Genomic DNA, 24,920 nt, shown 5'->3' on the forward strand with positions numbered 1-24,920 from the left:
TGGTGCCGTAGTTATGTGACCACTCAGATGTCTGAAGGCTGATTTGTACTTATAAAACCACACTTTCATTCTTGAATCAATACTGCGTATACGCGCTGAAAAAAGACAGCTAACGTGAACAAAAAATACTTCAGCTGTAACACACAAATGATTTTTTAAAATCAATTTCAAAGCAAATGTTCTAGTTTAACTTGTTAGCATGAAAAACAAATCATTTGTGTTACCAATTGAAGTGTTTTTTTTCTAAAGTTGGTTAAAAACTCTCTTTTTCAGTTTAGACTCCACTGAAGCAGGAATGTAGATGATTAGAAAGCCGGTTCATTAAAACTCCAGTGAAACGTGTAAATCTTAAAATCTTCAACATAAAATCTCACTCTGGTTTAGCTCGTAAGAAACAAGAGCCTGACCTGCAGTGTATCTTATGTGTTCCAATGCTGCTCATTCTGTCGTTAGCTGGAATCAGCCCATGTTGTGCCGGAGAGTGCGGCTTCATTGATCTTTCAGGGGGAAATGCAATGATCTTTAAATGTGGCGGTCTGCATCTTCAAAAGTCTAAGGTTGGCCAAATGTCCTCTGGGAATAATGCAGATCACTGCTGAAGGCGGTACTGCAACGTTCGTCTGTACACCTGACACCAGTCTTTTCACAGTGCTCATAAGGGAAAGACTGGTTCATATCTGCAGAGCTTCAACAAAGGTCTACAGTAGTTTCAAATGCCAAAAAATACATTATTCCACCAAGTTTCACCTTATTACCACTGAAAATCCAGAACAACCCTTTCAATGCCTGTATCTTTAGCACTGGTTAAGATTGTAAGACATAAAATAATGCAGATATACTTTATGAATGTATTGCAAACCCAGCACATTTGAAGAGGTAAACCGCTAACAGCACCCTGTTGTATCTCTAACAGCTAAAATCTCTCTCATCTCCGCCCACGCTCCGCTGCTCTGACACCATCCGCATCCAAGCTCCTATTGATGCAGAAGCTTCCAGTGAACAGTTGTTCATTTCTCAGCCGGTGATAAAACAGCAAATATGAAGTTTTAGGAGTGGACATTACGGCTGAGAGTGGGCTCCAGCTATTCAAACAGAGACGGAAGGTTATTCCTTCATGATTCAGAAGAAATGGACGGCAGTATGATCGCCCATGACAGTTGTCACTGAATGAAGCTCACTGACTAGCAATGCTTTGTACAGTTACAGACAGAATATGTCTTGTGTTGAACATATTTATCCATTACAGACTAATAAAGAGCTCTGCCAACCACGGAAAAGTGTCTCCAATCTGTTAATGCTGACATTGTGCAGCTCAGTGTACATTTTGCTTCTGTTTGGAAATAGATTGAAGCTTTGGAAAGACTGCTCAAGGAAAAACTGGAAACTGTGTGCATGTGTCATACAGCAATACTGACTGTTTATAGAGGTCATCAATATAAATGTAATGTTTTCTCACATAGCTGCAGGCAGAAAAACCTGCTCTCTGGCTCCATAAGCGAAGCACAGATACAACAGGCAAAAGTAATCATTGCTTTGACAGTGACTTCATGCCGTGTCTGGACATGGGGTGCAAAGGGAGCATGTAACGGCGGATATTAATGGATGTATGTGTGTATGTGTGCGCACTGTAATGGATGTTTTAATCTCTGAGATACGGACTAGAATGCACGGTATGCCTCTGGCACTGAGGTTTTTTAACACTGACAGACTATCCGGAGGGAGCCAGGAGATGATTTTTATGATTTGTGCAGAGATGCTGGCATCAATAACAGCTTTACAGCATTATAAACACACACACACATGCACACACACACTGTAGTCTCAGACCTAAGCTTAGCAGAGCAGGCTCAGGGTAGTCCAGTTCATGATAGAGACAGAGCAGTTTCAATTATGCGGCAATGGCAGACAGACTCTGTGGAAAACCTGTGGAATACATGATAGGGTGGTAAAACTGATTGATAGAGAAAGACCGGCTCAGTCAGAGCAGCTCTTTAGTTCACTGCTTAATAAAATACTTCCAATAAATGGCCCTGCGGTGCTAATCAGAAGTGCTCATTTCCTATAACGGGCCACTGCTGGATAGTTCTGCTGCCTTCGTCATGACCAACCCGATTATATTGGGCGTTTATCTGCATGTACATGAGCTTTATGCAACAAAGAAGTAAAAATCCCTATTAAAGTTAGATTAGGAAAATTAAATTGGAATTGCGGTGAAGACATGCACCAGAAATGTAATAAAGAGTGAAGGAAATTCAGCATATCAGCCTGCTGTGTAGGAAACATTTGTGTGAGTGCATGCTCCTAAAACACGAATGACCCTCTGCTTGTTGCCCTGTGTTCAGGAATTTTGCTAACTGATTGCCTGCAGACAGAAATCAATGTGATTCTGGGTGCGTAGGCACAAAATAAACAAATACAATTAATTTGCATGTAATTTTCCCACAGGCTCCTGTAGAAATGAAACAAAACTAGATTTTAAGCAACATTTATACTCTAAAGATCAGGCTTGTTTTTCTCAACCATACATTCCGTAAAGTCAGTTAATGATAATCAATAATTCATTAGAGAGTGCTAATAGAGCAATTAGCAAAATAAGAGCCAAAAAAAAACCCACTTGCAAAAGTGTTTTCTATTATGCCCTGATATAATGTGATTTTATTGCAGCTTTGTAATTTTATCTTAATTTTATTATAGTCTACTTTTGCACAGCTAGCATAAATAGCATCACAGCTAGTTCAATGACTAGCCTTGCAAGTAGCGTCTAGATAGCAAAACTTTGACTGTCCATTTCGCCAGTTAGCTTAGCATAGCAAAGTTTGCTGTGCCACAATGGGGTGTGACTGAGCCGTAATGCTAATGCTAACTATTCTGTAGTCTCAACTGCTGGATGAGAAAACAGGTGACGGAGTTGTCTGATCTCAACAACGACAATAAACAAATGGAGAAAAGTTTAAAGTAATTTCTTGTTTCAGAAGTGGGCCAGTGTGCTGTAGTTGTGGTTGAGCCTTCTTCACTGTAAAGCAGCGATGCTAACCGCTGAGCTACTGTGTCGCTCAGGTGAACGAGGCTGCGCACCCACACACGTCCGAGGATAATCAGCCAAACACCACCTGCGTAGGTCTCCGCTGGCTGCAAACTCTTTGTCCAATCAGTTTGGTTGTGGCGAGATAATTGCACATCAAGTGTTAAATCAGTGGGAATTTTGTACAGTGGGTTGAAGCAGAAGCGTCTGAGGCAATAACACGGATGTATGTGTATAAAGATTTGAAAACGCAGCAAAGACTAACAGTGAACTTAAATCAATTAAGGGTCGTAGATCAAAAAGGGGTTTGACGCTATGTTCTGAGTTAAAGGAGGCATGAATGAACATTTTTATATATATTATTTGTTCAGAATCTTTAACTTGACCACCTCTAGCTGCCTGAACTCACACCATTTAGAAAGTCTCAAAAACTCTAAAAGAAGCATAAAGCCTCGACTGAGATTCCTCAGATAGTATGAAAAAGGTATCACGAAGCTGAAGTGAACTGATAAAGTGCAGTGACCCATTTAAAGTTTGAATGAAGTTCCAAGCTGAAAGAAGAAAGGGAACGAGTTTAAAGACCAGCAGGTTTTGAACATTCCTCCCATTGACTTACATAAGAAAAGTCGAAGAAAAGATTATGAAACATGTGAGATATAAAAGTGAAAAGTAACAGAAATAATGTCTTCAAAGGGCAAAAACATTTGAAGATCTGAATAGAGATTCAAGCTGAGCGCCAGCAAATGAATGTAGAATCATAAAGATGAAGGAGAACATAGATGTGGCTGGTCTTAGCACATAAATAAGACCTCCCCCGTATCAATAACTGATTTGTTTTCCTGCTGTGTCCATTGTTCAGCTGAAAAATACACACGAATCCATTTGCATGTATAGCTAAAGAAGAAGCGAGCTTATTTATGCTCATTTACTGTTACATTTAGGTTGAAACTGAAACGTGACACTTGTTATGGCTGCAACAACATCAGTGAAGTGCAATTACACTAAATCTTTAATAAGTGCATCGCTCTGATTTGAGCATTTCCAATTTTGTGGCACATACACTGTGAGAGCTAAATCCATTTAGAAGGTTGGATCGCTGCCATTCCCTTGATCCTCATGCAAGTTTGGGAGGCCAGTTTGTTTGTCCTTGGCAGAGCCCTCAGCTTGAGGGTAATAGGAGGAGGCACACCTGACACGCCGTCTTCGCAAACTCTAGATTTTACAGATTACTTTCAAACTTTGGTTAGCTCTGTCTTCAAGCTACATCTTAGATATCTGAACCCTTTGTGAACCGCGTCTTGGGATCCTCGGGCAAGAACACCCTTATGTTTCCTATTAGCTCAAGATCGAAGTCGACGGGGCCTCTGCAGTCCTGCTCCACTCAGACACTTTCACTTCTTTGACCTGTTGATTCAGGCCACCGAATAATTGCATGCAGTATATCATCACCTTATTGACTGCACTTCACAAACATCTCGTGAACAGCATGAGCCATTAGTCTGTCTCAGTGAAATCATAGTGCATCAGGAAGCTGGATCAAAATGCTCAAAGGAAAGGCATGAATATACACGATGTATATCATATGTAGTCTTTAGACCTTGATGCTGGGACACCACACTGCGTCACTTACAGGCAGCATTCTGGGAGAGTCCAAGGGGTGATAATGTATACACTCGGAATGTAACAATATATTGAATATCGCGATAATTTTCATCGTTTCAAGAACTGACAATGGTGAAAAGGAAACTGACGGAAAACAATTTGGTGGATGACGGTGAACAATAACACTGCTTCAGACAGGCCAAAGAAGACTACAAGAAGCATCTGGAGCGCTGCTTCTGCATAACGCTGAAGAAACAACTCGATGCATCAGTGAATATATAGCCAACGAATGAAGGCCATTTCCTGTGGTAGACAACGATGGATTTCAGAGGTTAGTAAACACGCTGGAGCCAAAGTACACAATTCCATCAAGGCCACCCTTTAGTTGCACAGTGACAGCAGCTCTGTACCAAGAGACAAAAGCTGAAGTGACGCAGAGCCTCACAGCAGCAGAGTGCATCTCAATAATCACAGGTGGGTGAACTTAACAAGTTTCTCAGAGCTAGTTTCTCATCGTCAGAGCTCATGTAATGACCGGCGAATGGGAAATGAAAAGTTTTGTCCGAGAGACGGACTGAGGTTTAGAAATCTGCGGTTTTGGAGTGGGACCTCGACAGTCACAAGAGTCAGACTGTCCCCACACATGAAGTGTTTTGCAGACACTTTAAACCTGGCCTCACCAGCAGGTTTGACCGTAGACCACGTCAGCTGTCTGCTCACCGCAGTTCAGCTGCCACAGCTGAGCTGACCACCAAACTGTTAAACCTGCCAGTCCAAAAACTGGATACACAAATACATGAATGAACACTGCTACTGACTGACTACTGCAGTGTTCTACTTTTACTTTATTTTATGAAAGAAGGAAAACAGAAGCACTTTAGTTAAAAACACATTTTACATGACTAGAAAAGCTAGCAAAACACAAATTCATGAATAAAGGGCAAGTATTTTTTTTATTTTTATATTTGAATATCGCAATAAATATCGTATCGTGGTCTTAATATTGAGGTATTATTGTACCGTGAGTTTTCGGTATTGTTTCACCCCTTGTATACACATATTTCTCTTGAAACAGTCTTATAAAAAATAAGAAATCAGGTCTGAAACATATAAAAAAAAGCCATTACAGTCATACCCTGCTCATAACACTTTTATCTGTTGCTTCTATTTTTAAAGGAATAGTTTTACATTTTGGGTGAACGCGCTTATTTGGTTTCTTGCTAAGAGTAAGATGAGATCCCACACCCACGTCTGTACAGTAAATATGAGGCTATTGCCAGTTAGCTTAGCATAGCATAATTTCTCAAAATGCTGAACTGTTGCTTTAAGGTTTGGTTTTAAGTGGAAGCATCAAACCTACTTGGATACGGTCTGTTGGCAGGAGACTGTCAGCTGTATCATGAACTGCTTATGTGAACTGTAATTATCTCTCCTTCATGCAAACTGGATCTCACATGCAGGATACAAATTTCTGTGCTTCTCCCTCACTGTGATTTATCCATCTTGTGTATATTAATGTGTTTATGATGGATAGGAAGTCGGTGGTGTATACAGAGTATGTGCTTTGCTTCATTTTAAATTTAAATCCTGCCTTTGTAGGAGACATATAATTTATTCAATAAAGCTTCATGTCAAAACTGTGTGGATTATATATGGAACCTTTATGATAAACACTGAAAAACAATTAAAGATCATTTATGCCCGGTGGTGCACAAACTCATACATTCACACGCCCCCCTCCACCCCCACCCCCCAAGGCGATGGAAGATGTGGATTTGACTGACACTCAAATTACGGTAATGTTTTCACGTCAGATGCTCTCAGCGATGCACATCTGGGAGAGATGCGATGACAAAGAGTGCTGAGAAGATGATGAATGACATCACGAGCCAGCACCACGCTCCCAAACCACTGAACGGTTGCTCGCTCAAAGACCTGCGAGCCCGATGCACGTGGCCAGGCGGAGACGAGGATACATACTGATTCCTATGCAGCTGAGAACTGCAGGGGGGTGATGAATTTTCTGATAGATGCTAATACTCTGAGGTGTTCTATGTGCGTATGTCTGATTTTCTAATAATCTCTTCGGGGGCACTGCTACCAGATATTACATTTTGAATGTTTGTTGACTTAAGCAACAAAATATTTCAAGCTTGTGCTGATGGCAACTAATGGTTCATGCATTGAATGTTGAAAGATTACTAATAAATGCTGGTTTTCTGGTGCTGTGTCTTTACACTGAGGATGGTCTTTGAAATGACACTTTTAAGACTGGGAGTCTGAGAAGAAACAGAACAGGAGCCTCCTGGGTTACCCACATGAATACTGTTTCTCCAGGTGGATGTACATGTATGAGCGGCATTCGAAAGAAGGCATTAAGGCTTGGAACGAAAGTCAAGATGAAGAAAGAAGCACCTCATGCATTTGCAGGTTGGTGTTCGGGCTCCTCATCTTGGCATCCAGGGCGTTATGGGAGTTAGAAGTGTAGTTTTTCAAACTGCGACTCTCCTTCAGGTGGGCCTGGAGCTTCTCTCTGCGTCTCCTAAAGAGAAAGGAAAAAAAAGGGGGATGATGCACAAGTGGAATTTACTTCAGCAGAGCTCTGACCAGCTGAATTACTGTGAATCCTGTGTCAGTGTGCAAGTTTTCATCCCAACCAGTGTTGCGGTAACAATGGCTTTGAGTTGCTAAACAGTGCGCAGGTCTAAGGATAAAGCATCTGCTGGACCAAATACACCAAAAGCCTTTAACCTTCCTCACTTGCTTTCACCTGAGAGGCCACATCTACCTTTCTTCAGCATCACATTAGGCTGTAATGACTGCTGATAAAACATGACAAGTCCCATCTGCTACACATCTATACTTTTGCTCTAATTAATAGTATATGCATAATACACCAAAGTAATGAGTTTGCATACCGTGCTGCTATCTGATGTTTTACATTATATTTGGGACATACACACGCTTCACAGTAAGTGAAGTCACTCTCGCAGTCTCCTGTTGGATAACAGGCTGAACATACTGCATGTAGTTTTTAATTGCAGACTATTTTAAGGTCACCTTTCCCTGGCTAGCTCCTGGCTCCAATTATGATTCCAACCGTTTCCAGAAACTAACATCTTACAGCGCTGAATTTCAAACTAAAAAAAAAAGCAGAGAGGATAGATGACAGAAAAAAGCATTTAGGTTTGTTTTTGATGTTCTAATGCTAATCTACATTATGCACAACAAAGTCCAAATAATACATTTATCCTACTTTACTTTTCTGAATATCCAGAATATCCTGTGCCGTTCTTATAAAGGACACTGGCAAACATCTATAAGATTTCTTCCTGTTTTTGAGACTCATCCACCGACATTTTTTTTAAAAATGAGTCAGCAGCCAAGGAGAATTGCATTCTACCAGCCTCGTGCCCTTGAGGACAGAAGAGAAGAAGAAAGCGAGCTATTGACCAAAGGAGCTTTCTCTCTGTACCTCTCTTTCTGTCTCATCTAAGAGGTCGTAAAAAAAGACTTAGAACAAACTCGTATTCCTGTTTATATGAAGCACCTTGACTCTGTATGTAGGATCATTCCTGTGAAGCTGCTGTGAGTTTGGACTTTTATTATTTCAGATGAGTTTTATTAAGTGGTTTGTAATATTTATTGACGCTGAAGGACTGAAGTCATTGATGGGAAACCTAATTAGCATGACCCTAATCTTGTATAGACGCAGACCTGACTCATGGCAAGAGGTCTGGAGATATGTTAGAGGAAGCGGAATAATTAGACCTTGTGGAACAGAGGGTTTTAATCTGATTTCTCCAATTCATCTGAAAGAAGCTCTTTATTGTTAAGACACTAGTTAGCCAAGTCTGTGTAATTACACTGCACAGACGGAAATGCACTAAAGCCTTTTATCACAACTTCGTTCCTTGTGTGCTCATTATGAGATACAGCCGATGAGGCCGTTACAGTGTCTGTCTCGACTATCTGCTGACAGACAGCGATGTAATGAAGTGTTTACAAGCAGCCTCATGGTATAAGCTCCCTCTCCACCTCGATGGCACTTTAATTATGTTTTCTTAGAGGAAGGCCGCGACATTTGGTACAGGCTACTTTTGGGAAAGCGTTGACTTAATATGAAAGGTCCATTATCTCTTCTAAAGCCGTGACAGAATCTGGGTGTTTATTTGATGCTTCTGAATGCAAAAGGCTTTGCTTGCTCTTTAAGCTCTTTGTGATAGAAGTGCTGTTGCTGCACAAAAATGAAATCAGACTTTGAATGATGTCGGTAGCCTCCAGCATCACTAACCTCTTGCAACCACCCGGCTTTCAAGCAACAGCTCAGGCTGCATTTAATTAGTGAAGTATGTGCATCGTTATGAACGACGTACCGAACACCATTCTGTATTTGGCAGAAAGCTCCTGGGTCATGTTGCTCAAAAACTGGTCAGCACATTTAGATTAGAGTCAATTATGCTACTTATCACACTGTTGTGTCTTTACATTAATTTTTTTTGTGAATTCCATGCAGCAGTAAAGTGACGACAGGAAATGAGAGACTGAGAGACGCCACAGCAGATGAACCGGGGATGTTGCAGTCAGCATCTTAACCCTGAAACCACGCCGGCAGCCCAGGACCTTCTCTTATGATTAAAACCTGATCCACCCAGTGTCCTCTGGAATTACGTCCATCTTTCTTCATGTACTTGAGCAGATTATAAGAGGTCGGGGCAGTGAATGGGCGCGTGAACTGAGGTTGAACTGATGAAAAGCATGACTTTGTGAATTTGAAGAGACAATTGTTGTTGGATAACTGATCTGTGTGTTCATGTAGTAATACAACTTTTTAATGGGTAAAATTAAAGCAGAAATTGGTTAAAATGCTACTAATTGATAGAAAAAAAATACAATAATATTTGGACAAGGGCCATTTTTTTTAAACTCTGTACTACACAGTTTATTTAATTTTAGGTTAAACAATGACTTCGAGGTTAAAGTGATGAACTTTGGGTTTAATTGTAGGACGTTTACATCCATGTCAGAGAAAGTGTAACAGAATTTTAACCCTTTCAGAAGACAGAGTGTAGACATTTGTTATTGAGTTTTTAAGTCTAGGTGACCCACAGTGTTTGACCCTAAAGCTCTTTGGTTGCCTTGTTTGCATGTTTCAGGTTGTCTTGTTGCTGTGCCCTAAATCGGGGGACCACTTTTAAAAACAGATATGAGTGAGCAAACACGGACGCGAACACACTAAACACGCTTAAAATCGGCACTTTTAACCTCACTGTGCTGGAGAAGAGACAAAAAGGAGAAAATATGTGACAGTGCGCTGCAGGTCGCCCTTTAAGGAGCAGTGACAGCAGCATGAATTGAACAATCGTTTGTCATCTGGCTGTTTCTTTTTCTCAGTGTGAGAAAATCTTTGACTTTATCTTCACTCCGTTCACTCAGATTTGCATGAACACTTCCCCCTGATGTGTATGCGTCTTCTCCACTGAACAAGTTAGTTCCCTGAGTCAATTACGGATTCATTGAAAGCGCCTGTCCATCATGCCTTGATCCGATTATCTTGTTGTCAGGTTGCTCACTCACTCACATCATTACATTACAGAGGGAAGCCTATGGAATTACAGTGCCATCTATCACAGCCTGCTCTGCAGTCCATATGCCCTGAATGACAGGCTGCTATTACATACCGGATATTTGACCCATCCTATTGAGAATATAGATCTCTTTAGGCGAGCTAGGCAAAGCTCTCACAGTCAGGAATGGATGATGGCCATTCATATGCCAATTAATATGCACGCACAGAGTGCACACTGCAGAAATATGCAGATAGGGACAGGCAGGAAGGAAGCAGTGCAGGAGCCACATGAGCTGACCTTTGAGTTATAATGGGCTATGAATATGTGTGTACACATAATGAGATTTACAAATTGTTGCAAACACCAGGTCTGGGATTTCGTTCAAGATGTCTGATGCCTCGAAATGTTCCACCGGCCTGCACTAAATTAACGAAATGTCTCCCTGGGCATTTCGCCTGCCCACGCCCAACTGGGCTTATCACTAAATACCGTAACATTTTGCTTACTTCAGGCCTTATGGCAGATTTTACCATACATATTATTGTCAAAGTAAGTTTGAAAGTTTGAAAATCATTGGAGCAACTTTCAGTTCAAGTGGAAGCAAGAAAACTGATGGTTGGGATGAAATTACATGTCACTGCAGCTAATTTACCTGTCAATATATTCATGAGAAAATTCCATATGTCACATTTGTGCATGGCTGGAAAAACGGAATCCATCTAAGAGCTGGTGAAAATGCTCAATTACAGTCCTTGAACTGTGTGTGTGTGTGTGTGTGTGTGTGTGTGTGTGTGTACCTTATTTGCATATCGATTTGTGTTTCCCCTTACATTAACCTAAATCCAACCTTGGCCTCAAACCAGTCCTCTCTGTGACATGTAGCCAAAATCTGACCTGAGCTTAATCCTATCGATGGAGGGCGGTGCATGAAACAGTATTCAGAGGGGGGGCAGATCCTGACTCTGCCCGGACATTCATGTTGTTCAGTCTTCATAGATACATTGTACTGTATATAGAATATTCTTTTGACCCTCCATTGTATTGTTATTGTTCATATAGAGGGTAATAAATTAGTAAGATAAATCTACATGTACTTTTCACGCCTGGGTGAGGAAAAATGAGACACTGACACACTATCCTCTCGTTGATTGGTGGGTCTACCACATGCTTTGGCGTGAGACTGTAGGTCAACAAACAAAAAATAAGAGAAGACGTGAACAAAGTAGTAGTTTAGCCATATTATTTAATTTGCTTATTTGGAGGTAAAGCCAAAAGTGAATATCCGTAGTAATTCTTTTTTTGTACGGGAAAACTGTGTGCACACAGCACACATAAAAGGTTTGACTGTGTTTGTGTGAAACTGATTGTTTGATTGATTTGTTGTAATTAACTTAGTGGGCACAATGTCGTCATTATCAATAGGAGTGATGGCCACAGATGGTACGAAACTGGAACTCTGTCCTCAATATGAGCACAAGCTAAAACTGTCCATTTACATAGTTAACACACAAAGTAATGGTTTGATGCATATCTATATATATGTCTTTGTGTTCATCCTCTCACTTGTTGCGGCAGTAGAGGGCCATGCAGAGCGTTCCCAGGAGGCTGATCGCCAAGGCGATGGATGTGATTGACAGCACCTGTCTCTTGTACACCTCTTTGCTCTCTGCAGGGAAACAAAAACAGAGGAAGGAGCAACATTAATGTGTGAACGACACGCTCTTTGGGAATAAATGCATAGATCACTCACAAATCTATCAGTGTGTGTGTGTGTATTGGAGAAGCAGAGGGAGGGAAGGATGTGGGATTCTGTGAATCTGTGTGAGGGTGTATGAATGTTTGAGATCCCACAGTCAACATTCATGGACTAAATTAATACTATACAGTAATCTCACCATAACGCAGAATTAAACACCACTTTTAATTTCTAATATCGTTGTTTGCAGCACCCAAACAGCCATTTCCCATCATCACAGAAGCAGCGCAACAGCTCTCTGAGGCTTCTTTGTATCTGCCTTCGGATTCTTTATAAGTTTAATTACGTTTGTGATGGATAAAGTAAATAAAACTGAAATGAAATAACAACTCAAAGCCCACTTACAATACACCAACAGCCATTTACAATTCTCCAGCAACACCAGCTATTCTTAGTTACCACACAGCCTTTCAGCTCATTTTATCAGCTCTACCACATCGAGTAATGGCCCAATAGACGCCGACTGCTTTTGAAATGGATGCCACATGTAATGGAGCTTGAATACATCGAGACAAGAAGAGTTATGGCGCGGACAGACGCCATTAGTGGAGAAAAATGGATGCTGTCTTGTTTGCTACGAACAAGTAAATCATAGTTGCCTTCAGATGCATTAATAGGTGATCAATCAGGTTTTATTTAGCGAGGCTCAGACCTTGGAAAAGCACAAAGATGACACAGGATGTTGGGGTTTTACATTGAGGTGATTGAGACAAATTTTCACTGCGGATGGGTTTGAATGGCCACTTTAGCACAAAAAAGATAAAGTTCTTTACAGCTGCTTCCTCAGTATGTAAGCTGAGGAAATCACTGCTGGGAGCTGAGGAGTACAACCACAGCCTCCTCAGCTGCAGAGCGGCACATCTGCAGCCACTGCGTCTTGCTCAAGGGCATCCTGACAGCAGGCAGTGAGGGAGAGTGTCTCCAATTTTCGATCGCATGAAGATTTTCATGCCTGTCTGGGAATTGAAAGGAGGGATCTCTCAGCACAAGCTTACTGCTGTAGCCTGTAAGCTATTGATGCCCACACAGATATTGCACAACCCGATGACACATGCAGTATGTCACACATAATCCCTGAAATAACCGATGTCATACAGTCTATTAGTACATTGTCGGAGCATCTTTCCTCTCTTCTGCATCTCTGTTTCTCTCCCTCCATCCACGTCTGAGTTCTGTTTGGGGTCAGCGTTGTTTTGATGCCGTTAATCAGCCTGAGTCATCACATTGGCTCATTGGCTATAATTATATCATTAGAGGGAGCCGGGGTTGTCCTACGGGAGAACTGCAGGGAAGCCAGAGAGACAGACAGGCAGAGCGGGAGAGGAAGACGGAGAGAGAGGATGAAGAAATCTAATAAAGAGACATGGGGAGGGATAAGAGGGAGCGCAGGGAGGAGGCAGGGTGTTCTCTCCTGATGAAGACGGTTTTAATGTTTATTTAGGCTACTGGCTGATACTGAGGATTGATCCAATACTGCCGCTTATTTTTACACTGTTTTAAATTAAAAAATGCCAGATGAAGGCTTTACACTGAAACATGTACTGTTAATGGCATCTTAGAGGATATATTCTGTGCTGACATTATGCAGGAGTCACTATATTTCACTCTCCCTACTGTATGCAGTATTTAACAGATTCCTTTATTCATTTTAACCGCTGTATCTCACTAAAGGGGCACTCCAGCAATTCAGTATTGCACTTCCAAAACATCACAAACGAGAGTCAGAATAGAAAAAAAGGTCAAAATCGAAGCAGAAGAGGCCAATATATCTTTTCACTCGACCCTTCCTGCCCGATAAACGTCTGTCAGACTTCACGCCCCCATTGGTTTTAGACTCCAAGCCCAAGCTGAGATAACCCTAAAGCACCAGGGTTAATTTCTCACACTCCAGAGCCTCACATGATGCAATATGCAACTGTTTAACATCATGTTGGAGCATAGAGTATCTTGGCAGAATAATCTTAAAGTCAATTTACTCGCCTTTTTGTGAATGTTCGACAAGCTCTCAGTCTTCATCAGTAGATATCAGCTCTTACTGTACACTCTTAGGTTGCAGGAGTTCTGCACAACTGAGCAAAGGACATCCACTGATGATGAAAGCTGTGACAAGCGGTTGAAAGCTTTGAATAAAGCAAGGAAGGACGGGTTGACTTAAAAGTACTTATGCAACTGTTTTCACAGGATGGATGGCGACTAATGGTGTCAAATTTATGGAGTTCCTTTTGAACTATTAGAGATATTAACTTTTAATAGTAGTTTCAACCTTATAGTGAGGAAGAAACAGTATTCAATATTGATTTGTCATTACTGGCTAAGATCCGAGTTGTCTGACAACAGATCAGCGCTGATAATGACTCATTGTATCAGAGCAGACAAATGGCAGCATCAGTTGTGTCAGCCAGCGGCCATATGCTACGTCCTCAAGGCCTCTTCAAATGGGGCCCTGCTGTTTGCTTTGTTTCCTATCACAGCCAGTGTAGATCGCTTTTGACCATGACCTAAGTTCCTCCCTAACCTTATGGAGACAGATATTTCGCCCTGAACCACGAAGCCCTTTCTGTGCCAAACCTCACCAAACCGCAACCATAGTGTGTCAGATCAGGAAATGGTTTTCGCAAAAGTGCCACAAGAGTGTTTTTCTGTTTGGCTGCAGTGGAAAAGATGCTTCTTTGGCACTGTGAACTGAAAGTGATGGGAAAGATTGAAAAAAAATGTTATGCAGGGGATTTAGATTGGAGATAGGGACAAGGAGTGAAAATTGAACTTCTAACTTTTGTGTCTGTAGGAACACAATTGTGCACACACACACGAATAAGTTTACAACACTAGAGTTAGTAAAAAATAAAACAAGTTTAGAATACAACACAGAGCCAGACGCACATTTTATATATGCATGCAGCATGCTCGGTGTGAGGCCGATCATAAATATGTGGCCAAGGTCAAGAAGCACGTCAAGCTTCCCTCCTACACCCCCACGTCCTTGTTTGGACACACCTACTGTATGCACACACACTTTCCTGATGTGAATAAATCATAGAGCTGGAGAGAGTGAAAGCATGTTCATGTTCCATCCGTGGGGCTGTGAGGTCACGTCTTCTATTTATTTCCACCTCAAACCTCAGCGCTCTGCCCTGCAGAGCCCCGCTCGTCGCTTATTTACAGCAACATTATAGAAAAATACGATTAATATTTTACACTAAAGCTGGGACCAGCAGCACTATAGAGGTGCTGCTGTGACCTTTTTGTACGAATGCGTTACGTGTTTCCATACAGGTGAGCTGGCCAGAAAGGAGGGAATCAATAAGTGATGGAGTAAGTGGCGAAATACTTTTACTTTATATACAACAAAGATTTAAGCCTTTGGCCTTCATTTTCCTTTAGTATCCTATTTATGACTCATAGTGTTTGATATCATACCCAAACACATAAAAACACCTGCTGAAGTGCTGATACAACACCTGGGCCTGTCCTTGAATATCTCCAATCCATATATCGCTGCTAAGGAGAGAGCTAAGAGGTCTTTCTTGCTGGCAAGAGAGCTGCATTCATCTGAAGCATGAATCATCTGAAGGGGTGAATTCAACAAAATGAGTGAAGCTTGGAAACAGTGAAGGAGCATCTTGCAGATGTTTTTGGTTTTATTTGCTCAGATTTTATTTTATTTTAAAGTATTCTGCTGGAACCCCAATTCAGAGGAAATGAACAGACATTTTTTTTGCTTAGAGAATTCAAGAACTACTTTCTACCAAAGATTGACAGGAACTGTATCTCAAAAACTACTTTCTGTATGGCAGGATACCACTAAGAAATTAAGAAAATATGTTTATCTAATTTTGGGTGAACTGACCCTTGAAACTACTATCAAACATCCCTAAGGAGGATGCATCGTAATTTAATATAAACATAGGAACTAGCAGGCCTCTGTCATCATAAAAAATGAAGCATCTGTGCCTTCAAACAGTGAAACGAGAGCAGTCAGACAGCTGGTGACAGCACAGACACAGACACTGACACACAGACAGAAACACAGGCAGCTGAAGTCTGGCGACAGACTGAGGTGGCATTTTAAGACAGGTTGACCGTGAGCCCCGGTGAGAGGGCTTAACTCTGTATGGTGAGACATGCACTCACAAACAGAGGGCACAAAGATGCACCTGGCACTGCTCCGGCACAGCGGCTTCCATCATCATCAGATTTCAGAGTTTGTGAGCTCGACGTGTTGAGTTAGGGCTCTGACATCGTTCCACAGGGCTTGGCTGGATTGAATTATTTCAAATTTACCTGGACAAAATCTCTTGTGCATCAACAAATGAGTTTCCACGTCCCACCCAGGCAATATTAGGACGTGATAGCTTACCCTCATCTAAATCACAGGCAGTGCCAGTTTGTGAGTCATTCAAGGATTTGTATCTAATGTTTTGGACATATGGACGAGTCAGCCTGCTGGCAGACTCTGACAAGATCTATTGCAGATATTAGGTTAAAGTTTATTAAATTGTGTTGCATTTGTACAATTATGAATCAAACTGTGGCCTCCAGTTTGAGGGCAGTAAAATTTAATGGTTAGTGGCAGCACATTGGAAATGGTTCAAGGTTGACATGGTGGCAGAATTTGGATGAATGATGGTGAAGGACTCAAAAGGTCAGAGTTGGCTGACTGCTACACAAACAATGGTTGCATATAAGCTACGGATAGTTAGACCCTTAATCACAGATAAGCACAATGTTATTTGAGATCAATATGGTCTCAAATTCTGTTCAGATTTGCAGCCTCCAGACAAATCGAATCTCGCGAACCTGAGGCACGGCTCACCGCTGCATGGAAATAAAACCCACAGGAGTCATCATAAAGTAGTAAAGTTCATTTCTACAAGCTCAAGGGCTGATACATGTGCAGTTCATCGATCATACAGCGATCAGTGTGTTTAAGTACGCTCTCATGTAGCCTCTGCATAACCTCCTGACTGACATTTGGGTGGCAACTAGCGAGCAGCAGCAAAAGAGACTGAAACAAACTAAAAACCAGTTTCAGGCCAGGTGTCATAAATAAATACTCCACCGGGGACACAGAAGGTATGCAGTTGTATTGATTTACAGGCATATTAAGCAGACCTACTTCGTTATTTTGTATTTATTGATTCATATTTTTTTAAAGTATTCGATATCTCATCACGTTTGTCTCACTCTCAGTATCGATTTTATCAAACTTTATCTACTTTCCTCTATTATATCAAATCTCATGTGCATAACTGCCTTATGTTGCAGTTACTCAACAGTGAGTTTGTGACGTGTGTGGCAGAATTTAACTGTTTCCCATATTCAAATAAGATGCTTATATCTCAACATTATAGGCCAAACTGTGTCGGAACCTGGTTTGAAAACGACCGGGCTTGAGGTGAACCGGTGTGGACTCTGGGTCCGATATCAGCTCCGCTCTGTACATCATGTTTCCTGTCTGAGCAGAGAGAGACTGACAGAGGAATGACAGAAGACGTGCGAGGAGAGATCAGAGGACGCAGGCTGACAGGGATGGGATTCTCCAGCCATCGCCTCACAGCTCTGAGCATTAGACTTTTCATGTGCCACACAGACTGCTGATGGAGGATAAAACCTTTATTTATGCAGGTCTGCCGTGCTAGAGTAAGCATGCTCTCTTGGCTGGTCACGGTCCTTTCCTCTATTACTTGGATGGCTTTATTCGCCATTTACATACTGAATATATTTATGTGACTGGGACTATTGTTTCAGCTGGTGATTTTTCTTTCTTTCTTTCTTTCTTTCTTGCTCCATGGTCTGGAGGAGGTTATCCAAACATTTCCTTCTAAGACTATTGTAATTCGATATAGGCTGGTATCAGGCAGTCACAGTGCTGCTGCTCGCCTTCTCATTGGCACCAGAGAGAAAGATCACATCACCCCTGTGCTGACTTGTCTTTACCAGCTTCCTCACTGGGATTGAATTGATTTTAAAATACAGTCTCTTTATGCCACATCTCGCGTCTCAGACCTTTTAACCCCTCGAATCTCCTCTAGCTCTCTGGTCATCTGAGGTAATCTGAACTCGGGCTGAAACACAAGGAGTACGAAGCCTTTCCTGTCACGACCACTGGACTGCGCAGACTTACCTTTAAACATCTGAATGTGCCTTCTGTATGTGATTTTAAACCTTGCCATGGAGGCTGTTCAACACTGTGGTCCATTTGTGTTGGACAAACGCTTTATAAATAATGCAACTTGGCTTTTTAGACAACGTGTATTCAAAAATGGGACAAATCTGCGGTGATGGTGGAGCTGTCCCTGCTGCAGCTACAAGGCCAAAGAATCTGCAGCCGAGTGAAAATGAAGTTCATCGCACTGGTTCCGTGGCAAAATGTGAAACTAATAGACATGTCATTCACCTAAATTGGGGTTCTACTGTCACACCTGTTATTCTACACCTGTGCGCACAGGAGGCACAACGTCTTATCTTGTTACAGTGTCAGTTTATTTAAAAAGAACAACGCTGCAACTCCAGGAATTCAAACTCGTTTACAGAAAATCTCAGAAAACTAGAAAAACAGAACTTGTGATGCTGCTTGATTGAGAAGTGATCTCTGGGTAGACACCAGAGCGATTGCTGCTTCCCACTCCGCCTTGCATCTGTCTGTCTCTCTGTCGTCCCTCCTGTTGCTCATCTCCTTTCTCTTCCCTGACATTGAGCAGCACGGGCCTAATATTTTGCAGTCACGATGCATTTCAATCCCTGAGTTGTCAAAGTCGAGCAGAGTGAGATAAAAACTTTTTCTTCCTCGCCTCCACACCAAAAAGACAACTGAACGACATAAACATCACTAATTCCTATCGCGGCCGTCAAGATGTATGTCGGCCCCCAGTTTGCCAAACTCAGCTCAAACCCTCTGGATGGACACTGAAAATCAACATGACTTAAAATCCATCCCACTCCCAAAAATAGCAACCCGTAACACTTTGCCCCAACATTGATTTACAACCAGGTGGAACGTCTTCCAGTCAGAGCTCAGTGATCTCTGATGGAAAGGAAATATTGATGCCCACATGAGTGACTGACTAGAAACAGTGAAAATGTCTCCCCTTTTTACCAAGCAACATAAAAAATGTAAAAATAGGAAGGCAGGATCCAAGAGTTCTTGAATATATTCTCAGTTTCATTAAGCCTTGAGTGGGTGGTGTCCTAGTGGAGAGATCACAACCTTCAGACACTTCTTGTCTAATTTCGAACCTCAGAGACTGACTGTAGGAGGGGGGCGGGTCATTCCCAATAAATCCTGCTTAGGGATACGGGCTTCCTGCAGAAAACATCTACCATGGGATCATTGTTAATATCAAATCTTGTATGCACATACAGCATGTCTTAGTTTCTACGCTGTGTATTAGGCGCACCTGCACAGTCAATTGCAGTCCATACACCTGTTCAGCCATAAAGTCGACTTTTATCCTGCTTATAATGTTCAGCTTTTGTTAACGATGTTGTAAATATCTTAATTAAATTACATGTATTATTAATGTTTTATGACTAGCTTGACTGATTAGCTTTGGTCATCAATGCAGAGGTCTGAATTGAATAAAGCTGATTTGTGTTTATACAGCTAATGAAGCCACAATAATGGATTTAAAGGATAATTCCAGGGTTTTTTTTACAACTTGGGTCTTATTTTATCTTTTTTCAAATTAGTAATGATGAGATTGTATGAAGTCATTGCTAAGATGTGGGAATACAGCAACATTGCTATGATGAAGCCTGGGTGGAAAGTCAACCTGTAAACTGTTACTTGTGCTTACAACATAGAGTTTGTGTAATAATTTTATTATTTGCTTTGTTTTCTCCTCCAAATAAGTTTAGCTGACCTGCTTGTTGCTTGTCTTGATTCTTGTGTTTCCTGCCCCATCTGACTTCTTTTTAGCAACGTTGCCAAGTTCCCAAATCGCCGCAATTAACATTATTATCACCTCATGGATTCAAAATTAAGAATCAAGCTCTCAGAAACCAGAATTATCCTTCAAAGCTCAGTTTAGAAAGGAAATGGAGCGCTGCATTGGTTCAGGCAGAACACTGAAGCTGTGCTTGCATTAGCTGCAATAACAGATTTCAGCTGATTGGCTACCAGCTGACTCGCACTCATACAGGCATAGACAGTGGACAGCTCCCACCATCCTCTTCCTCGGGCGTAAAGCTTTTGGTTTTGTTGGCTTTTGCTATGATTTTGTGTTCATGTATGTGTTCATTAAAGGGGGATTAGTTCTCCCAGCAGAATTCTTATTGTGGCTTTGATTCTTTGAGAGCTTTCCCAAGGAGCAGAGCCTTTTCTGCCAAATCTCACTGTATAACTGCACCGTGTCTTTGACTGGAACAATATCAATCTGTGGATGACAAAGGTTCTCCCAAAAAACGATACGGCATCAGTTGCTATAAACAGAAATGTGGGAATGAACACACTTTTGATCTTTATCCAGGCCCACATTTTAGGCCTCAAATTGAAGGCTTGTTGTTTTTTTAAGTACAGTATGTATTGACTTAATTGCATTAATACCAACAATCTGCAGTTTCAGTGGATTGGTATGTTTTTTTCTCAGCTTCCACAGCTACAGACATTGACAAACCAGGGTTGTGTGTGGGAGGTGCTTATCTATCTGTGCACCGCTTAACACAATGCCGGGGAAGACGTTGGCAGGACTAGAGACGTTAGCTAGGCAAAGAAAATGCGGCAGCCTGAACAATGTTGCCGAGGCATAAAACCTCTCACTGAATATAAATGGGAAAACCTGCAGATAGCTTTGTGGAATAGATCATCTGTCACTGCCAAGTTTGCATAGTCTCAGCAAGTTTCCTGAAAAAAGCTTTTGTTCATTTCACTGCGAATGCAGCAGTCGTGCAGCAGTAAAAGAGGCACTGCTTTTCCCTCTGAAACTTTACTTTGAGAAGGCAGAAGCAGTAATGTCAAACCTGGGGGAGGCCAATTTTTCAGATGATCCATTGCTTTACCAACCTGCCCGCGTGGAAAGAGACCAAATTACAACAACGGAGACAGAGAGGGATTCTAGTTAACAACGAGCTTCCGTGTTGTTAACTAGCACTCCTCAGCTGTGATACCCGACACAGAGCCTGCGAGGAGAGCCAAGAACAGGAGAGGAGAGCTTGGCAACGGTGAGGAGGAGCCGCTGGCATCCACGCTGCGCAGCCTTGCAGGCATGTGCATGGGAAACACACAGTCATTGGATGAATCTCAGCTAACTCACAAAAGTAAGAACTAAGGACTTCAGAAACACGCTGTTGAACATGTGCCATGCATGTGCACACACACACACACGCGCGCACTAATGAGGAGTACATTTGGTAACAGCGCCAACATCATAAAAACTCCCTGACTGTACCCAGCCTGCCTCTCTGTTCGCACTGTTTCCAAGGAGACTGCAGCACATTGGTATTCTGAAGGGACACTTCATAAGCAATTGTGAGAGAAAGAAAGAGAGAGAGAGCAGGAGAGGGAAAGAAAGCATAAAGACGGAGATGGTGCAGAAAGTAAATACATATGTGTGAAGAGAACAGAGAGAGATAAAGATGGTGGTTAATATTTCAAAGAAATGTGCACAGAGAAAGGTTGATGGTTGCGAAAATGTGGATGTACATCCATATAGACGCCATTTGTCTTCATCACAGCTTTGTGGTTGCCATGGCAAACAATATAATGACGCCATATGTGATTAGACACATCCACGTTTGCTTTGGGCGTCATCAACAATGCATGTGCTGTATGTAAGCAGTCACACGGAGCAATGCTGATCCAATACGAAGCCCTGATGTCAACAGTCGTGACTCATGCAGATGCAGGTGGAGAAAAGCTTCCTTACCCATAAACTCGATGCCCAAGTGATCTGTCGTTCCAGGCAGCAGGGAGGAGAGGGGAGACAGAGAGACAGAGAGAGGAAATTAGGTTATTATTAACAATAGTGTACGTTAGCATTGTGTCACAATGTATAGCCAGATCATCACTGAGTTGACGTTCTTTCATGTGAGCTGCTGTATCGGTGTTTTATCTGTTGTCACATCGAGTCAGGAGGCACATGCCAGTAATGTCACAAGAAATGACACATGCACGGACACAAACATGGCCACAGGCTGGCTCTACTGACCCTCAGTGATGCTAATCCAAACTCTAATCTCAACCTTGAAGGCCCAGACACTTATTTCACAGTCAGCTTCTCACTACGGGGAGACTGTCGTCATTTCCCATGAGGGATTTCAGAAGGTTGATGCCGCGAGTTCACGAGCACAAACCAAGAACTGGCAACATTTAAATCAAAATCTGATGGCAGTTGAGTTTTTTTGCTCATGTTGGGAGGCCACAGATCGAACCACGTCCACACAGTCCTGCTGAATCACATTCACTGAGGTTTTAAAGTGACGAATTCATAAAACTTAACACTTAAACATGTTTTTTTTCCCACTGTAACCATTTAATGTTAGAAAGAAAGTATTTAAAAGGGCTAACAGTGTTCTGCTTTAACACTGACTGATGATAAAGAAAATTGTTAAAATAAAAAGAGCTTTTTTTAAAATTCTACACCTTCTTCTTCCTTTTCAAAACCTGGTGCCTACATTACCCACAATGCAAGGTGGTTTGGGCATGTAGAAGAGTGTGCACAAACAAACACAGACATAGAAAGCTGAACAGACGACACACTGGCCTGTATACCCTCCATGCCTGAGCAGCACAGATGTAGGAGCTTGTGTGCTCTGCTGTGTAAAACATATCAGAGAAACAAGAGGTTGGAATCATTTTGGCTCCATAATCGGCTCGTATTTTAACACTAAAACCACAATTACACTCTGCTGCAATTTTCCAGCCGGGCATATAGAGTGGAAGAGTGTCGGTAAAACATCTAACACATGCAAAACTGATCGCTCTAGTTCAGGGGTGGGCAAACTTTTTCACTTGTGGGCCACAAAGGGTTCTAAAATTTGACTGGGGGGCCGGACCAGGAGCAGATGGATGGAGTGTTTTGGTAATCCACCTCATAAGAGAAAATAAAATATCATGAGATATGTAGAACACATGTGCTTTAATTTCAATTGAAAATGAACAAAAGCATTACAACTAAATATCTGTCTTTGAAGTCCCACAGAACTGAGCTATTTATTGAAATGACTCTTTTTATTATTTTAAAGCACTGAAAGTTGTGTTATCCTTAAGGATATTATCATCATCAGTCTCCTCCTGACTGTCTTAATTTAAAAAACGGTAGGAGATGCAGGTCTACTTGTCCTCTCCTTCTATTCAATCATCCTTAATGCCAAAACTCAACAACGAGCAGCGCGAGGACGGAACAGTGACAACGCGCCAGTATGTGGAGCGCATTATATTTGATCGCACTGCATTTGCGCACTTGGTTTTGAGAACGTACGTGCACCTGAGCACCACATATGTGCATCCCTTAACAGACAGAACAAATTAGTTTCAAATGCATTTTTTACATAACACAACGGAGAAACGTACTTTTAATTTCAGTGGGAACAGTGTTGTTGGTCTCCCTTTTTATCCAGCGCATCAAAGTCTGGAGTCAGTTTTCTTGCTGTATCATAGTCTTTAAACACCGCCTGATCGGTGTTCAGTCAAAAATATTTAGTTGTCCACTCCTTATTAAAAACTGGACATTCTTAGCTCCGCTCATCTTTACAGAAGGGCTGAGGGTCGAAGAGTAAAGCGCAAACGTGGAGTAATATGCTTCACCTCAACAAAGCTCAATGTATCTAGAGTGCGCCATCTATTGGGAAAAAGCCAGAATTGCAGGGAAAATAAAACATTAACAAGGTTTATTGATATAATTTGTTCAAGTTCGGCGGGCCGGATTAAATTTTGTAACGGGCCGCATATGGCCCCCGGGCCGTAGTTTGCCCATGCCTGCTCTAGTTCAATGTGGAGCAGTCCTTTAATGCAAAAACAAACCTTTCAGGTTAGGAATTTCTGTTTACTACGTTTAAATGCCTTGAGGCAATTTGTGACCTTGTGCTTATTGTTTCAAACCTAAAAAAACAGCATTGGCTTGACTGAAAAAACTAACTAATAGCTTATTTGGTGCAGCTATGAAGATTACAGGCGTCGGTTGGGCTGGAAATATCCCTCTCACTGACTGCTCCAAAATAATCTGGAGGAAGTGCTGAAGTGCTGTCTGTGGCGTCACCGCCAGCTTTTACCACACCGACGGTGACTTTATCTCCTGAGTGGCCCTGCCCTACATCTTAGAGTGGGTGAGCTGCTCTTTCTAATGCGAAAAGCTCTGTCCAATCTGCCCCCAATCTTTTCGGGCGATGTCAGCACGGATGTAAGCGGATCATTTTTCACTTTACCAATGACCCAGAGACCTCTCTCAACTGCCTTCCTGATTTCTCCCTTCAAAAATGCCTGCGATGTGGCGCAGGAGATGATGAACAAGATAACAGCTACTCTCACATGGAAGCTACTGAAAAAAAATCTACATTCAGGCTTTGACAAATTTTTGTTAACCACACAGTTTGACTATAATCCTCAGAGGAAAGCCACAGCGCTGTATATTTCTCACAATGCAGAATACATACAGCAACATAGCAGCAACTGGAGGAGCAGCTTGAAGTGGGTTAAATGCAAAGACTGGGGCTCGCAAATCGTAACATTACTCAAAAACCCTCGAACAAAATGAATGATGCACATTTCACAAAGCAAATCAACAAAACCAAGAGAGTAGAAATTCAGGAAATAGATCAGTAAGACTAACAATTACCACAACAAAAAACATTTTACAGTCTGATCTTGCAAGAAATTTGTACCTATTTGTATGAAAAGAAACACCATGCCTTTTATTTAATAAGCACATAAAATAGCTGCCTGAAAAACCAAAACCTTGAACAGGATAATGTGATCAGTGATTGAAAGCTCAGGAATCAGTTTGCAATTAGACCTTTTCCCCCAAGTTTGTTTAAG

The 24,920-nt window shown here is 41.7% G+C and overlaps 1 protein-coding gene across 1 annotated transcript in view; it reads right to left on the reverse strand.

Annotated features, from left to right (window-relative positions):
* Positions 1-24,920, reverse strand: part of LOC121614302 (pro-neuregulin-3, membrane-bound isoform) — a 325,012-nt gene that overhangs the window by 11,697 nt on the left and 288,395 nt on the right. The window contains exons 5-7 of the mRNA XM_041948116.1: positions 21,814-21,837; positions 11,758-11,860; positions 7,040-7,166 (exon numbers count right to left, since the gene is read on the reverse strand). Of these exons, the coding sequence (XP_041804050.1) occupies positions 7,040-7,166; positions 11,758-11,860; positions 21,814-21,837 (254 nt within the window). The remainder of the gene's footprint in view (positions 1-7,039; positions 7,167-11,757; positions 11,861-21,813; positions 21,838-24,920) is intronic.

The sequence above is a fragment of the Chelmon rostratus genome, chromosome 11, assembly GCF_017976325.1.
Source record: "Chelmon rostratus isolate fCheRos1 chromosome 11, fCheRos1.pri, whole genome shotgun sequence".
Classification (NCBI taxonomy): Eukaryota; Metazoa; Chordata; class Actinopteri; order Chaetodontiformes; family Chaetodontidae; genus Chelmon; species Chelmon rostratus.